Below are 18,989 nucleotides of genomic sequence, written 5' to 3' on the forward strand. Positions count from 1 at the left end.
GGAAAGACGAGCGGTATGTCACCGCTTGCTACTTCTGCCCTCTTTCGCCGCGACCACAGACAATAATTCCTGCACCTTTGCTTGAATTGTTCTGTAGCTGGACACCTGGTCTACACTCAAGAATGCCTCTTAATTATTAAACTGATTTTAAATTCAGTTTTATACATTAAGAAACAATTACAGGCATTGAGTACAAAGTATTGTACTTACAAAACAGGCAGTTACTAGTGTACACACTATATCACACCTTATCGATGCCTCTTCCAGCTGGAATGTAGAGAATTGACATGTGAAACGGCGCCCTCCACTGGATTCCTTGCTTCAGTCTTTTTTCCTTTGCAGAAAGCACCATTAAATCACTTCCTATTTCAGTTACCATGAAAATAACTATTTACAATTTAAAGCAAAAAACAAAAGACATGAATGTGTGTAGAATATTTGCTCAGTTTACTCAGGTTTTTCCACATTTCTGTCCTGTCAATACACAGTTGAACATTAAAAAAGAAACAATACTATTACCTAGTCCATTGTGAATATGGGAAAACACAAATGAGCAGCTCAGTCTTTAGAATCAGAAGACGCCTGTTCAGAAAATACAATCCATCCATCCATGAATTAAACAGCAGAAAGCAGATGTCATTAGTAATAGCAGATGAATAGTGAGTAACTGGACATGTTATAATTTATAATTTATTTCATGATACCTCCCTAAGATACACACTTTGTTCACTATGTACCATTTTGAGAAAACAAAGGTGAGGGACACTGCCTGCACTGATTGGAGGAATCAAAACAGCAGCCCTTCAGTCTCAGGCCACATTCTTAATGGCGGTTGGGATTTTTCCTCCAGTTTGTCAACAACACTGCTAAAAATACTGTCATCATGATTACTAGTAAAAATATTATGAGCAGAGTCATTTCAAGAATAAGAAGCTAGCTCTGAATAAAAAAATATTGTGGAGACCATGATTTTGTATGCATTTCGCTCAATTAAAGCACATCCACACTGATATAAAGGAGAACTGCACATTTTGGGGAATTTTGATCATTCACAATCATTATAAGACAAGACGACGAGTTTTTTTTTCTTCCTAACATGTAAAAATCGACTTGTTCTACTTGCCTAGTAATGCAGTTCCTTTGGTCCAGCTGTCCGGGATGTTTCCTGTAGATTTTGGGTAAGCAATCCATTTATGTCGAAATAGCTTGTCTCCAAGTTCTACATTTATAGCGTTGTCGCTTTCACCTCACTCGCTGCTCCAACGTCTCACTCTTTCTTCGTGCTCGCTTTATAAGCAGTAGTTCATCCTCAGTATATTCAGCTTCAAAAAGATAAGGTTGTGATGTTGTTTGTTACCAAGTCTATCGTGAATAAAACACACACGCGTGTTTGATTCCGGAAGTAAGAACACACATTTGTTGCCAGAAGTCAGACGTGTGCTACTATGGATACAGAAATCAATGTGCGTAAGAAATCAGTCCCGGAAATGATTAAAATGATCAAAATACAGTAAATATTGCACATATTACATATTGTTATGAACATGTCTGTTACTACATTATATATAGACTTGCAGTGTGTATATAAAACATTGCTGGAGGGTTCTGAAGTTGTTTTAGAGAGCTTTGAAGGCAACAACGATGATTCCCATTAGCCGCACCGTTCAAGCGCTTTTTTTTTATCATCTTTAAAATCCTGAAAAAAACAAAAAAACGGGTGTTCTTGTCTCTCCTTATGATTGGGAACGATAGGCAAAGCTCCAAAAAAAATTGCAGTTCCCCTTTAAATTAACAAATATTTATGTCTAACTCGGCGGCGTTAGAGGGGAGCGACTTTGTGCCTCTTTCTGCAGTGTCCTCAGGCACTTGTCCAGTCTCTTGATGCACATAGATACGTCCTCATGGGTGATGCCCACGGCAGCGGCGGCGTTGAGGTAGGGGCATGGGTAGGCATCTGAATGTGACATAAAGCCACAGAACGTGTGTCCACCGATTGTCTGCTCCTTGCCCAGCGTCACGACCCTGCCAACAGCATTTAATTAAGGTCCCGTTATCATAGTATTTTTCATCAAAAAAGTGTATTGGAAGTGTGATGTACAAACTTTAGTATCAATGCTGAAATTTTGTTTAAAAGTGTTTTGGTAAGGCCGAGGAGTAACTCAGTTTTTTGTGTCTACACCGGTTTTCATGTAATGTACATTGTTACTTTGTACTTGTCCAACATAATAGATGCTTACATCACGTACAACACCAAAACATTACGGAGCGGGACAGGAAGACACTAACAATAGAAATACTACCGTAGCTATGTTAAGTTAAGTTAAAGTACCAGTGATTGTCACACACTAAGTGTGGTGAAATTTCTCCTCTGCATTTGACCCATCCCCTTGATCACCCCCTGGGAGGTGAGGGGAGCAGTGGGCAGCAGCGGTGCCGCGCCCGGGAATCATTGATGCTGAGTGCCAAGCAGGGAGGTAATGGGTCCCATTTTTACAGTCTTTGGTGTGACTCGGCCGGGGTTTGAACTCACAACCTACTGATCTCAGGGTGGACACTCTAATGAGTTACAGTGCTAACATTACGGTCACATTTTAACAGTAATGTCATGCAAGGTTTGACTATTCCCTAAAAAACACCTCAAATGATAAAACCTATACCTCCCATGTATGTAACAGACCGACAGATACTTGGCACAACTTTATATTGAGATGTGTAGCAAAGACTGTTTTACAAAATGGTGGTCATATACCCCTGACTGGCTCATCTAGCTCAGGGCAGGGCAGAATCATGGTAGATGGAGATAAGATTGTTCTCATAATTGGTGCTTGTAAACAGGCACATTCTATATTACTGTTAGAACATCAATAAAAAGCTACTTTGATGACCTATATTTTGCCACATTATCATCACTTTGCTGTAAATTGTCTTAGGACACTGCACGGTTACCTCTTTGTTCTATGTGGAATCAATAACTCCCTTTCAAAGCACCTCATTTGAATTCTGCAGTGAATTACAGACATTCTTTAGCTTACTGTGAAGAAAAGCCTAGCACAGGCAGCCGAATGGAGACACCCTGTTAGATTAAAAAGGACAGTCTAATCATCTAATGTCCTCCTCCAGCACATCCAGTTGACTTTTTGGCTGGCAAATGCATCCAGCTTTGTGTGTGTGTACATAACAGCCTTTGTTATTGTTCCTACCTGGCTCCTGAAACTTGGCGCGTGAACAACATGGAGCCCAGTTGAGTCACCGTTTGGTCGCCGCTGTCCTGGAGCCCGTTCAGCGACATGGCTGCACATAAAATGGGACGGGTAAAAGTCAAAAGTTTGACATTTGACCATTTAGAAACACGGGTGAAGGCTCACCGAGTGAAATGGGATTGTGCGGGGTATCAAGCAATCGCTCCCCATGTGCCGAGGCCAGCGTTTTCAGCTCCTTGGCGAGCAGCTTATACATCTCCTGTGGGACACGCACCACACACATGGAGGACAACAGAAAGCGCACATAAAGGAACTATGAATAGCACTATTCCTTGAGGCAGCAATTGCTGATTGAGCATTTCTTTCTGCAAGGAAAAACTGACCCCAAAAGATTTAATATCCAAATCATTCACTGTCTCTCATCTTAGGGGGTGATTGGAGCAAAACTACGAGAAAAACAACAAGGTTTGGCTCATTAATTATGAATAATGAGGAAGCGTTTGTGAGCCTTGCTGGCATCGGGTCACCGGGGAGGAGTTTCCTCCTTGAGATATTGTTGATCCATTTGCTCGATTTACGCAAGATTTATGATTAGACTTGGATGGGAGGAATGCTGCAGGGCCTCAATATCAATATCAACACATGCAGAAACAAACATAACACAACACACATCATCAGTGTTTTATTTGGACGTGTACTAGCTCACCTTCCTGTCCGACAGTAGTTTCTTGTAGCCACTGGCTCCCAGAGTGAGGAGTGTGATGAGGAGGTCAAGGGAAGGTGACGCGGACGCTCGACCTGGACAAAATGGGAAAATAAAAAGTGTACAAATTAAAATATTATGTATTATAGGGGTGTGATGAGGAGGTCAAGGGAAGGTGACGCGGATGCTCGACCTGGACAAAATGGGGAAATAAAATATTATGTATTATATCCTGCAAGGGGAGGCTCGTCTAACACTTTGAAAACCGCTGACAAAGACTGGACGCTTTGTAAGTGCTATGAGCTTTCAGTGAGAACATTTCTACAATGCCAAATTTGTATTTTTTCTTTAACTTATTATAAATTGGCAGATAATCAATGTATATATAAATAATGTAGATATAATTAAATTACAGTAGATCCCTGGTATTTGCAGGGGTAACGTTTCAAGACCACCAGCAGATGGTGAAAAACCAGAAATAATGAACGCACCCATAAAAAGGAAAATGCCTATTTCTTATGCTCTAAACCAGGGTTCACCACTCTGTCAATTACGATCGACCACAAGATCTTTGGGAATTTACTGGGAGATAACGTGAAGTTTATGAAAATAAATGCATTATCACATCAGTGACCTCCCCTCCTGGAGAGTGACCAACAGACTTGCTAACAGGCATGCATTTTGACCCAAGAATAAGCTTGTGCGCGTCTCTCCTCTCCGGGTGCGCATTTTGTCACATCGCTAACCCAACAAGGGACTCCTTTAAGAGGTGGGAATCTTTGGCCACCTCACGATTACGATTATGAATCAGGAGCTACGATTCGATTAAAAATTTATTATTGATGCATCTTTAATTTATGTATATTGATGCAGTTTTAAATGTTTTTTTTTCACTAAATAATCATTTATCACTTGCAACTTTAAAAAACTGTGCATTTTTAATAAGAGATTCCCATTACATTTATGAACATGTGTGCAAAACTGGAACATAGGTGCCTTATAACAAAGGAGCTGGTCGGATCACTCGGTGATGTGGCTCGCTACAGTCAACCACATTTTAGAACTGTCTGCATTACTTTATTTACAATAAATACATCGACTATCGATGTTTACTAATTGACTTTATAATCGTCCATGTCCGTGTCTAAATGAAATTAAACAATGGATGTCCCAACTTTTTGCATATTAACGCTAAGAAAACGGAAATGCTGATTATAATACCACCTTAACATTTGACAACAAAACAATTACACAAAGCAACTCAGTAAAGAATCCCGGTATTATCTTCGACCCAACTCTCTCATTTGAGTCTCACATTAAGAGTGTTACTAAAACAGCGTTCTTTCATCTCCGTAATATGCTAAAATTTGTCCACCACCGACGCTGAGATCATTATTTATGTCTAGCATTAAAAGACTACAGTTAGTACAAAATGCGGTTGCTAGACTTTTGACAAGAACATGAAAGTTTGATCATATTACGCCTATACTGGCTCACCTGCACTGGCTTCCTGTGCACTTAGGATGCGACTTTAAGGCTTTACTACTTACGTATAAAATACTAAACGGTCTAGTTCCATCCTATCTGGCTGATTGTATTGTACCATATGTCGCAGCAAGAAATCTGCGTTCAAAGAACTCCTGCTTATTAGTGATTACCAGAGCCCAAAAAAGGTCTGCGGGCTTTAGAGCATTTTCTATTCGGGTCCAGTACTTTGGAATGCCCTCCCGGTAACAGTTAGAGATGCTACCTCAGTAGAAACATTTAAATCCCATCTTAAAACTCATTTGTATACTCTAGCCTTTAAATAGACCGCCCCCTTTTAGACCAGTTGATCTGCGGTCTGTCTTTTCTGCTCTGCCCCCCTCTCCTGCGTGGAGAGGTTATCAGGTGACCACTGATCAACCTCCACGGAGGAGGCGCTAGCGGTTCCAAGTCAGGACCACTCCGCTTTTCATCAGTTGGTGACGTCCCTGCGTTGCTGACTCTCCATTCAAGAGGATCTCCTGCTGGCCCCACTATGGACTGGACGCTCACATTATCATTATTATTATTACTGCACCGGTCACCCAAGAGAGGGGGGTCCCCACATCAGCTTTCCAGGGTATCACGTTGTTCCCAATGGGTTGAGTTTTTTCTTGCCCTGATGGGGGATCTGAGCTGGGGATGTCATTGTGGCTTGTGCAGCCCTTTGAGACATTTGTGATTAAGGGCTATATAAGTAAACTTTGATTAATAACCAGCTTTCGATTTAATGAAAATTAAAATCATGCTAAAACATACTACCGGTACACACAATTATATAATAAAGTTTTGAACTTAAGTCTTTTTTGTTGTTGTGTATAATTTCCAGTCAGACTCTACTTTTGTATTTTCCATTCACTGTTTTGGGCCGTTGGCAGCAAAGCTATAAATACAGTACCGGTATATGTGGAATTTATCAGCACTATTTCAACTAATCACATGATGTGTTTGCTGCTGTGCCACATGTGTTTTAGACCTCGTTGCCATTTTGGATAGTTTGGAAGCTACATTTTTCTCGGCACTTCCTGTTGCATAATCGTGCGTTATTTTCTTGCTTTATATTTTGTTGTACACCGGCCTGCCTTCTATTTTTGATCACTCTTTTATTTTTGAGCTTCCCTTTTGGATGTCATTACATAACAAAAATACAAGGCCGTGGATTCTTGGGAGTTAATGATATATATTATTTGATTTTATACGAATTTGCGATGTTTTGTTGAGACAGCTTAGCATTTACTGTCCTACATTGGATTGGTTGTAGCATCTTTAATGCACAAAATGTATCACCGAGTCCGCTGCAGCTTTCATTTTCATGTATCCCGCCCATGGGGGAAAAGGTTTGGACACCCAGGGTGTACGGTAGAGCAAATGTTACTTTACCTGGGTACGTCTTGCTGATTTCCTGCACGAAGGAGTCGTCAAAACCCGCAATTATGGCCCCCCCTACTGGAACCATGAAGTTCTTGTCCAAACTTTGCACAAAAGCGTCAATTCTTCCAACTCTAGCCCCCTGGCAAATGCAAGAATAATACAATCGTTCAAAACATTCATGCGACGGTCATGCTAAGGAGCTTGGTGGCACCTACTTGCTGTATCAGGTGCATACACTTGGATGACTGCACTCCGTATGCATTATTTACAATGTGAGGGATGTTGTACTTGGCACAGATTGTGGCAAGCTCCTCCAGCCTATGCAAGACAATAATGATGGCGACATGACATTATTTACATTAGGTGTAAAAAGGAGGTGCGTCACTACTTGCCTGTCGGGGACTCGCGGTGCAAAGCAGGACGTTGTGGAATGGACGCACAGGATGCTGTCGGCTCCCAGCGCCTCAATTTTGCGTTCAACTGCTTCCAAGTCTGTCCTCAACTCATCACCCTCGAGCACATTCTCGATTATGACGGGTTCAAAGCCTGGAGAAACAAACGAGAAAAAAACATGCAGAAATCTTAGAAAATTTGAGCAAGTGAGTCCTTATCTCAATATTGCGGCGTCACCTGCTGTGATCATGGCTTTGAAGCACGACTTCTGGTCAATGCGCGGCCAGATGATATAGCGTGCCTTTGGTCTACGCTGGCGGAGAGTCAGGAAGCAAAGTGTCAGGCTCATGCCGGTTGCCATGGGGACCACAAAACAGCTCGCCACGCTCCTTACGCCTGTCCATGGGACGCAACACAGAACTATGTGATTCTAGCTACACAAATAAGGCACTTCGTTATGTACACTTGCACATTCTGGTACCCTTTACATTTTATCAACAAAGTGAATGTTTGTAAACCTTACGTGGCTGCTTAGAGGGCGCTTAATTTCCAAAGTGTTTTGTAACCATTATATCCTGCCCTCTTCCTGCTTCGAGCATGCAAGCCACGGCCAACACACACTCACGCACAAGAAAATGTGAAGAGAAGAATCGGTAACCAAAAGTATATATTGGTCTACACAGAAGCAAAAACATAGGAAACACACAATGTAGGCAGAAACTATTTATTACTAGACAGTGTTAGCTGCCATGCAATGATAGCCATTCACAACATCTTTCTCAATTAGGTTGTTAGATATATAAGAAACGTTAGAAGACATGGATCAATGTAGCACACATACAGATGGACGTACGATATAGCAAACAAGACAGAACATTCCCCAATAATTTCGGTGTTCTGTCAAAATGAGCTACCCATCAAACGCTGCTGAGCATGCGCACGCATGCGCATCAGCACCTAAAGTTTATTTGAGTTAAATACCCATCGAAATGAGCTACCTCAAGATAAAGAGTTGACTTTGTCACTGGTGCTACAAGTATTAACTTTAATGTAAAGTAAGTATATAGTCTATTTCTGTCATCGTGTCTTCTGTAAGCACATAGACAACTACAGTGTGAGGAAGTGCACACTGACGCTAATAATGGTAGCCTACATTTTTGTTTATCACCGTTTAAACAGGAATAGCAATATCAGTGAAAACAATTACGCAAAGATAAAAAGGTTGCATGTGCACCGAAAAATTAAGACAATAAGCTACTGAGCGGTAGTGGGAGCATTATTTAATGGTGAAATATGCTTGTCATTGTGCTACCTCTATATCATATGAATAACTAAATAATCACATAAATCAACACTGCTATTGACTTATGCAACTGGTAACTTTTTTCGACGAAGCAGCTCATTTCGACAGAACAGCGGATCACCGAGTTGACTTTTTTAAAGCATTGTAAGCATTACTTCCCACCCTTTTCTGGTTTTTAGCTCATAATGTCGTAAACTACGTCTTATTCATTAGCTCTGTGTGTTGTCAGGTAATGATAGCAATTTGGCATTTAGCTACTAACGTTAGCTACCATTAATGTGTTTTCTATCATTACAGCAACATCACTAAATTGTTAATTGCTTTGCTTGGACTGCTTTTGTGTTTGTGCTCGCGCTCCGGGCGAGTACGTGTGAGCGAGACGGCGGTGAGTGACAACTATGAATGCCAGACTTAATTAACTCTTTGGGCCGACGAGCAATTTTTATTGAAAATAATAATTATTGTAAAAAATATAGGCATTTAGAAATACATATATTTGGTTTAAAACCGGTGGTGTTATATTTTTTGGTTTGAAAAATTTAATTTTGAGCAAGTTACAACCAGCCCCTTTTAAGCATTGCCAATAAACTATCAATTTTTTGAGACCAAATTAACTGCTGTAATGGTACAGTAATACATCATAATAATGCAAGTATATCCTTTCAAATGCAATTTAAACTTGTATTTCTCATATATTTTAACGTTGTAATTTGAATGAAAACGTTTAAATCTCCAAGTTAAATTAACCAAAAATATAACAATAAAATATCCATCCATCCATTTTCTACCGCTTATTCCCTTCGGGGTCGCGGGGGGCGCTGGAGCCTATCTCAGCTACCCTGGACAAGTCGCCACCTCATCGCAGGGCCAACACAGATAGACAGACAACATTCACACACTAGGGCCAATTTAGTGTTGCCAATCAACCTATCCCCAGGTGCATGTCTTTGGAGGTGGGAGAAAGCCGGAGTACCCGGAGGGAACCACGCAGTCACGGAGAGGACATGCAAACTCCACACAGAAAGATCCCGACTACTCAGGACCTTCGTATTGTGAGGCAGACGCACTAACCCCTCCTCCACCGTGCTGCCCTACAATAAAATATACTTTAGCAAAATTTTGCACTTGAAAAAATTTTTCACAAGCTTTGATTGATTGATTGATTGAGACTTTTAATAGTAGATTGCACAGTGAAGTACATATTCGGTACAATTGACCACTAAATGGTAACACCCAAATAAGTTTTTCAACTTGTTTAAGTCGGGGTTCACTTAAATTGATTCACGATACAGATATATACTAAAAAAAAAGCAATAAATTATGTTAAGGAAGGGGTGGGGGGCTCTCAAATATACAAAACCAAAACAATAAATAAAATTACTAAAGTGTTGACAAAGTTGTACTTCAATACTGAACATGTAGGCAGAGGTCGAGTTATACATTACTTCATTTACAATAAAGTTAAGACCTTCTTAAACAGAAAGTGCAATTAATTAAGATTGCAATTAATCAAATGTATATACTTGTTCTTATGCTTTCTGAGCTCACTATGTTCACTGCTCGCTGTACATATCCTACGAAGTCAGACCTACACTGTTTCAATGTCCATTTCTCAGATGATATAATTGTTGATGACTGAAGTGCTGATATCAACCAAACCTAACCCCCCCGCCACATCCCACCCCCGGATTGTAAATAATGTAAATAATTCAATGTATATACTCTGATGAATAACTTGTGTGATGACTGTATTATGCTGATAGTATATATTTATACCATGAATTGATAAACGTGGACCCCGACTTAAACAAGTTGAAAAACTTATTCGGGTGTTACCATTTAGTGGTCAATTGTACGGAATACGTACTGTACTCTGCAATCTACTAATAAAAGTCTTAATCAATCAATCAACAATATAAACACTCCATGCCATATGCAAAAAAACTTAAGTCTGGCAGAGTAAGGAAATACCAACATGGCATGACATCATGACAAATGTCAAACATTTGCAGCATTTTTTCAAATGCTAGTTTTTCCCATTTTGGACATTTCTGGAAGTTTTATGAAAATTCACCCATAAATGTTTGAGTTATTTTGTTAAACGACTAGCTAACTGAAAGTATTAAAGGGGAACATTATCACAATTTCAGAAGGGTTAAAACCATTAAAAATCAGTTCCCAGTGGCTTATTTTATTTTTCGAAGTTTTTTTCAAAATTTTACCCATCACGCAATATCCCTAAAAAAAAGCTTCAAAGTGCCTGATTTTAACCATCGTTATATACACCCGTCCATTTTCCTGTGACGTCACACAGTGATGCCAAAACAAACAAACAGCAAGGTATAGCGACATTAGCTCGGATTCAGACTTGGATTTCAGCGCTTAACACTGTCTGATAAGATAATTACTAACAACTATGAACTAGGTTTACAGCATATGAAATACATTTGGCAACAACATGCACTTTGAGAGTGCAGACAGCCCATTTCAGGCGCGCTAAGAACATATATTTTTCCACGATTTCAGCACTCAGGTTAACCATACCTAAATAGACACAAAATACTGCATTACACAAGACTACCCGAATGTACTCGAATGATTGAAAAAAATAAATGTTTTTAAGCTAAATTATTGGTAAACACAGTTTATGTATAATAATTTACGTAAAACCGCAAGTAATGAATAAAGTTTTCATCAATTAATATATTCTATAGACATACCCTGATCCGCTCTTTTTTCCTGAAAGCTGATCTGTCCAGTTTTGGAGTTGATGTCAGCAGGCCAGGGAAGCTAGGGTCGATATTCTTCTCTTGATCATCTTCGGTGGCATAAGGGACAGTGTGAGCCAAGACATCCAGGGGGTTTAGCTCGCTCGTCTGCGGGAACAAACTGCCGTGCTACCGAGGTCCGTTGTCCCTGAATAGCTCACACACTCCGGCAGATTCAATGGGGGTCTGGCGGCAGATTTCTTTGACTTTATCGTTGGAAATGCATCTGCTTTGAGTGTCGCAGGATATCCACACATTCTTGCCATCTCTGTCGTAGCATAGCTTTCGTCGGTAAAGTGTGCGGAACAAACGACTGACCATTTCGTCGGCTTTCCCCACACCCTCGTATTTTGAACACATTTCGTCCAATTTCTTGCCACTTTCGCATCTTTGGGCCACTGGTGCAACTTGAATCCGTCCCTGTTCGTGTTGTTACACCCTCCGACAACACACCGACGAAAGTGAGAAAATGGCGGATTGCTTCCCGATGTGACGTCACGTTGTGACGTCATCGCTCCGAGAGCGAATAATAGAAAGGCGTTTAATTCGCCAAAATTCACCCATTTAGAGTTCGGAAATCGGTTAAAAAAATATATGGTCTTTTTTCTGCAACATCAAGGCATATATTGACGCTTACATAGGTCTGGTGATAATGTTCCCCTTTAAATAATCTCTTGGTGTAGATCAAAATTGCAATGCCCATTATCACTAGTATACAGTGACGGTTCTACACGGGGGCCTGGGGAGACCCGCGTCTCTGTAGCAATGTCACTGTGCCGCAACATTCTAAATGGGTAAATTAGATTGGCCCACACGCTCCGGCACTGCCGCTCGTAACGTGTCCGTGCTATGCTATCCCACCGGCAGAGTCTGTGAGGCGCACTGACTTGACTTAACTCATTGAAAATACGACAGCTTTGCAAAACGACTACTTTAGTAGCAAGCAACAAAACAGCAGCAACAACTCATGCCAACAAAAATCTGTCGGAGAAGTCAGACAAAGGACCCAGAAATCCAACTGGCGGACCGAGGTCCACAAAGCCTGGAGGTCTCTCTTCGGGGAAGAAAGCCAATGCGCACTCCTGATCTACTCACACTATTGCCTCATGCGAAAATGTCTCCAAAATATGAGAATCAACCACAAAAACAAACCTAATTTGGATGCAGTTGTGTCATTAATGGTGGCTGATTAAGTAAAGATGTACTTACCAGAGAGCTTTAAAATGTCCAGAACAAGTGAGTTGGTCAACTTATTCAGTAGACTAGACCCAGCAGCTTTTGGCTGAATGGCGGCGATGTCACCCGATCGACCGATACCGTGGATCAACCTACACCAGGAACAGTTAACGCCACTCTTTTTAGATGTAAAGACTATAACATAACATACCTATAATGTCGTCTTGCCACAAGGCTGGACGCTACACGGCCTTCCCTCTCGCCCACGCCGCAATTGCCCAGGAAGTTGTTGCTGTCCATGACAGCCAGTTCGTTCAAAAAAAGCTCGATTGTGCTCTCGCTCCATCCTTCCTCTGGGCACTTTCCCTTTAAAGCACACAGAGTGAAACTGCAGCAGTGGCAGTGGTTAACAAATGTGAGCATTGAAAGCCAACATACCTGCTCTAAAAGTAGCCTGATGAGCTGCTCATGTCCACGGCGGGCTTGGGACGCCTGCCGAACGTAGGATGCTGACACTAATCTCTCACTCACAGCGAAGTTGTCACCATTCATCGTTGTTTCTTGTTACAGAAATCCTAAGAGAATAACTGTAATTCCAGTAACAATTTACAATTATATCTTGACCAGCGTTCATCTCGCTGCATGTTTTGTAACACATCGTAACAAAGTTGAATGTTGACAAATGTCACAGCCACATAGGGCGCCACCAGTTTACACATATGTATGCTGTATATTTTTATGCATTAATATGAGATATTTATAAACTATTACAGACTAGTTAGGGTGAACGAGATGGGTGTTCTGTGTAAAAAAAAAAAAAAAAAAAGTCCTGATTTCGAGGTGAAAAAGCACCAACGGACAGATTTTCACATAAATACGTACTTTTTAAAAACAATCTGCGATGCCAAGAATGCCAAATCATAAATATGTGAAGATCCACTGTACTGCATACTGCAGTAAATATAAACATAACATTACAAACTAAACAATTTTGCAGACAACCCTAATGTATCCCACTGGACAACTGTTTTTTTAGGGACAATTGCACAATACAAGGGCTTTTTATAAACATTGAAAAATAGAGAATAATTTTGGTCATATTTTCCAGTGTAGTACTTCAAGTCCAGTACATCCATCCATCCATTCATTTTCTACAGCTTGTCCCTTTTGGGGTTGCGGGGGGTGCTGGAGCCAATCTCAGCTGCATTCGGGCGGAAGCTGGGGTACACTCTGGACAAGTAGCCACCTCATCACAGGGCCAACACAGATAGACAGACAACATTCACACTCACATTCACACACTAGGGCCAATTTAGTGTTGCCAATCAATATATCCCCAGGTGCATGTCTTTGGAGGTGGGAGGAAGCCAGGGTACCTGGAGGGAACCCACACAGTCACGAGAAGAACATGCAAACTCCACATAGAAAGACCCCGAGCCTCGAACCCAGGAACTTTGTATTTTGAGGCAGATGCACTAACCCCTATCCCACCGTGCTGCCTAGTCCAGTACATGTTGTGCTTTATTAATTCCATCCATCCATTTTCTACCGCTTATTCCCTTTGGGGTCGCGGGGGGCGCTGGAGCCTATCTCAGCTACAATCGGGCGGAAGGCGGGTTACACCCTGGACAAGTCGCCACTTCATCGCAGGGCCAACACAGATAGACAGACAACATTCACACTCACATCCACACACTAGGGCCAATTTAGTGTTGCCAATCAACTTATCCCCAGGTGCATGTCTTTGGAGGTGGGAGGAAGCCGGAGTACCCGGAGGGAACCCACGCAGTCACGGGGAGAACATGCAAACTCCACACAGAAAGACCCCGAGCCTCGAACCCAGGAACTTTGTATTTTGAGGCAGATGCACTAACCCCTATCCCACCGTGCTGCCTAGTCCAGTACATGTTGTGCTTTATTAATTATTATACTGAATTTTATCTTCTATTATTACACCAAAAATGTGGTTTATTTTACTCTGTCTACTTAACTTTCTCTTCGACTGTAATTGAATAGCATTATTTTGAGTTTTACTGAGATTCAGGGATAGTCTGTTTTTGTCAAACCATCTCTTTAATTTGGAAAAAGTGATAGAAAATGGATGTCAAGTCAAGTCAAATCAACTTTATTTATATAGCACATTTACGACAACTTTTAAATTGAACAAAAGTGCTTTACAGGTTAAAAAAAGTATAGAGCAAAAAATGGATGGATGGATGATTTGTATTAGCTTACCGGTATGTGTGTTCTCTCCTGAACAAAACGCTGTTGTGTCGGCAAATAGTACTAACTGCAAGTCCTTTGTAACTTTGTCGCTTATATAGAGATTAAACAATTTTAGTGCCAGTATTGCAAGATATATTTAACGCTGTAGATATGTGTTCGCTGCGTATTGCTTCCTGTTAGTTAAGTAGCTTCTTATCCAGTTCAAGACCAACCCTCAGATCCCATACATTCTGATTTGTTCAATAAGATATTATGCAAGCGGTAGAAAAGGGATGGATGGATGGATGAATTGTGTCAAATTATTTACCGGTAGTTAGATCCATAACCACTGCAAACGGGCCAACTATTGCATACTGTCAGTGCAGTAGTTACATGACCTTTTGTTTATGTATTCTTTTATCATCGGGATTGTGTCAATTTCTTTCTCTTTCTTTCTTTAGTTTATTTCGAACATGAACACACTTACAGCATAATACATCACACAATTTCATATCATTTCACTTTACAGCATGTCTGAAAAGGAGTAGGAAGAAGCAAAGCTTATTTAATCCTACCTCTTTCCCACTTCAGATGTTTACAAATACATACGTTCATTTACTGACTTCTTTTTGTAGCACAGTGACATCCGTGAATGATTATTTCAGCAGTTTTTGTAATAGATAATTAAGTCAGACATGATAAACATACCAAGATGAAGAATATCCCATTTTCAATAAGGTTGAAGGTGTTTCTCATAATTCTTCTTCTTTGTACTTTGTAAGCACTATTAATTTGAACAACCTCTTAAACTGGATCATATCAGTACATTGTTTAACTTATTTACTTAATCCATTCCATAATTTAATTCCACATACTGATATGCTCAAGGTTTTTTAGTGTGAGCCATCCATTTTCCTACCGCTTGTCCCATTGAACTTAAATATATAATGGCAAAGGAAACCAGAATAGTCACATTAAAAGAAAACAATAGTTAATACGCTTAAAATACAATCATAACAAGCTCACATAAAGCATTTACACACAGACGAAGCAGATATCACCAGGATTTGAAACTCATTCAATCAAGAGCTTGAAAATTGAAAATTTAAATTGTTTTTTTTACCCAATTCGGTTCATGCCTTTGGACAAGTTTTGCTGTAATGTACATTGGTAGTTAGTGCTAGAGTTAGTTAGTAGTTACAGGCTCAATGATAGAAATGACTAATGTTTCGATAGTCAAACGTCGGCTTTTGTTCTAGTTTTCAAGCTGCTAAGCCAAGTTACAATTATGTTTAAACAAAGACATTATCTTAAATCGGGTTAATTTGAGGATAAGGCAAATGTTTGTTACCTCAAAGTGGACAGTGAAACCCGGAAGTGACAGACACATGGTAGGCTGATCACATGACCAGCATGCGTCATTTTTTAAAGGGCCAGTGCCATGACGTGTTGTTACGTACGGTATGTCATGTGATCATCTTTATTTATTTAGCACAATTATCAAACGTTCAATTTCCAATCACAAAATGACTTATTTAATACAAATAAAAAAACAATGAATGCCACCACTTTATTTGTATGTATTTGTTTTATTTATTTGTAATATGACATATATATATATATACTAGAGATGTCCGATAATATCTGCCTGCCGATATTAACGGCCGATAAATGAATTAAAATGCCATCCATCTTTCAATGCGTTAAAATGTAATATCGAAAATGATCTGTATCGTTTTTTTATGATCGGTATCGTTTTTTTGTTTATTATTATTTTTTATTTTTTATTTTATTTATTAAATCAACCTAAAAAACACAAGATACACTTACAAGTAGTGCACCAACCCAAAAAACCTCCCTCCCCCATTTACACCCATTCACACAAAAGGGTTGTTTCTTTCTGTTATTAATATTCTGGTTCCTACATTATATATCAATATATATCAATACAGTCTGCAAGGGATACAGTCCGTAAGCACACATGATTGTGCGTGCTGCTGGTCCACTAATAGTACTAACCTTTAACAGTTAATTTTACTCATTTTCATTAATTACTAGTTTCTATGTAACTGTTTTTATATTGTTTGACTTTCTTTTTTATTCAAGAAAATGTTTTTAATTTGTTTATCTTATTTTATTAATTTAAAAAAAAGACCTTATCTTCACCATAACTGGTTGTCCAAATTAGGCATAATTATGTGTTAATTCCACGACTGTATATATCGGTATCGGTTGATATCGGTATCGGTAATTAAGAGTTGGACAATATCGGAATATCGGATATCGGCAAAAAGCCATTATCGGACATCCCTTATATAAACTATTACAGACTAAGTAGGGAGAACGAAATGGGTGTTCTGTAAAAAACAAACAAAAAAAAACACCTGCCTAATTTCGAAGTGAAAAAGCACCAATGGACAGATTTTTCCCATAAATACGTTCTTTTTTGAAAAACATCTGCCATGCCAAGAATGCTGAATCATAAATATGTGGGGATTCACTGTACTGCATACTGCGTTAAATATAGACATAACATTACAAACTATGCATACAAATATTAACAAGACAAAAAAAATTACAAAACAATTTTGCAGACAACTCTAATGGACAACTGTTTTTCTTCAGGTACAACTGCACAATACAATAGCTTTTTATAAAGAACATTGAAAAATAGAGAATAATTTTGGTCATATTTTTCAGAGTACTACTGTAAGGTTTTTTTTTTTTTTTTTTTTAAATTCGGTTGCCTTATTATGGTTTAAGTTTTAACACGCACATTGTTATTGTTATTGATTTCCAGTTTCTCATTACAAAATGTCCAAAAAGGACATCTTTATTTATTTTGCATAATTATTAAACATTCAATTTCCAGTCACAAAATGAGTTATTTGATTTAAAAAAAATCGTTGATCAGCATTTGAATCAAAAATGTATACAGTAAAACAATGAATGCCACCACTTTATTTGAATTATTGTACATTGTATGACACAGTAAACATATATATGATGAAAAATACAAACATGTAACATCCTGTCAGGTTGGCTGATTAAGGGAGAGAAAGATGGCAATTTGTTGGCATAGCAGGGCTTCCAACACAACAGCTATGCCAACATCTTGCCTTCTTTCCTGGACCCATGTTCTGTTATAATGAGATGCCCATCCAAGGAAAAGCTGTGTAAATAATGTTATGAATTAGAAATTACACACATTTACGAATGTACCTCAATTATAGTAATTACCTGTTGAACTGGTCCTTGATCCGAGTGTGCCAGTGTGAGGGTTCAAAGTGAAGGAGTGGAGTGTGGAAGTACAGTATATTCCCACCCTATCTGCTGTTTGTGCATTGAAGGCACAGCCAATAGACAACTATCAAACAGCTTTCTCAAGAAAAGGTGTGTTCCAGTGTCTTCATGAGGATCCCATTGGTGCTCAGTTTGGAGGACCGCTCACTGGAACTTTGCCCAAGCCTGTCATGCTGAAAGTCATTCTACATACTAAGGGATGTGATAGAAATAAAAGCACAGACATAAAAGGTGAATAGAATTAGTGATAGGGGTGTAAAAAAATAAAAACAAAAATATAATTAATCTGGTTTCTTATTTGTTTTTAAATCAGTTAAAAAATTGTGTTATTTTTAATCTGTCCTATCCTGCCACTCAGGCAAATTGTTGATCAGATGATCATATCTGCTGTACAGATTTACTTTAGAAAAGAGAAGTGAGTGAGCAAAGTATGATTGTCAAATGTGATTTTAACTATAAAATTCAATAAAATATATTTGCAAAAAAAAAAGAAGAAAAGAATAGGAAAGAGAAGTGTTCGATACTTCTCTTGCCTTATTTGTATTTGACTCTATTAAATGTTTGGGTGGATTTTTTTTTTGTGTGAACAAAACCAGTTTTCTATAAAGTAATATATAGGGATGTCCGATAATGGCTTTTTTGCCGATATCCGATATTCCGATATGGTCCAACTCTTTAATTACCGATACCGATATCAACCGATATATACAGTCGTGGAATTAACACATTATTATGCCTAATTTGGACAACCAGGTATGGTGAAGATTAGGTCCTTTAAAAAAAAAAAAAGATAAAATAAAATAAGATAAATAAATTAAAAACATTTTCTTGAAAAAAAAAGAAAGTAAAACAATATAAAAACAGTTACATAGAAAATCGTAATTAATGAAAATGAGTACAATTAACTGTTAAAGGTTAGTACTATTAGTGGACCAGCAGCACGCACAATCATGTGTGCTTACGGACTGTATCCCTTGCAGACTGTATTGATATATATTGATATATAATGTAGGAACCAGAATATTAATAACAGAAAGAAACAA

At 39.0% G+C, this 18,989-nt stretch overlaps 1 protein-coding gene across 2 annotated transcripts; it reads right to left on the reverse strand.

The window, feature by feature from the left end:
• Positions 1–415: 415 nt before the first annotated feature.
• Positions 416–16,068, reverse strand: sepsecs (Sep (O-phosphoserine) tRNA:Sec (selenocysteine) tRNA synthase). Of its 2 annotated transcripts, none has more exons than XM_061960967.2 (12): positions 15,995–16,068; positions 12,877–13,025; positions 12,650–12,804; positions 12,472–12,590; positions 7,429–7,587; positions 7,191–7,344; positions 7,014–7,116; positions 6,808–6,937; positions 3,907–3,998; positions 3,366–3,459; positions 3,201–3,291; positions 416–2,022 (listed from the first exon to the last, which is right to left on the reverse strand). In XM_061960967.2, the coding sequence occupies exons 2-12, from the start codon at positions 12,988–12,990 to the stop codon at positions 1,806–1,808; spliced, it is 1,428 nt and encodes a 475-aa protein (XP_061816951.1). In that variant the 5' UTR covers positions 12,991–13,025; positions 15,995–16,068; the 3' UTR covers positions 416–1,805. The 2 variants fall into 2 exon arrangements, with proteins under 2 accessions (XP_061816951.1, XP_061816952.1); XM_061960968.2 differs by having other exon boundaries at positions 12,877–13,013; positions 15,995–16,044.
• Between the last annotated feature and the right edge of the window lie 2,921 nt (positions 16,069–18,989).

The sequence above is a fragment of the Nerophis lumbriciformis genome, linkage group LG05, assembly GCF_033978685.3.
Source record: "Nerophis lumbriciformis linkage group LG05, RoL_Nlum_v2.1, whole genome shotgun sequence".
In the NCBI taxonomy this organism is placed as follows: domain Eukaryota; kingdom Metazoa; phylum Chordata; class Actinopteri; order Syngnathiformes; family Syngnathidae; genus Nerophis; species Nerophis lumbriciformis.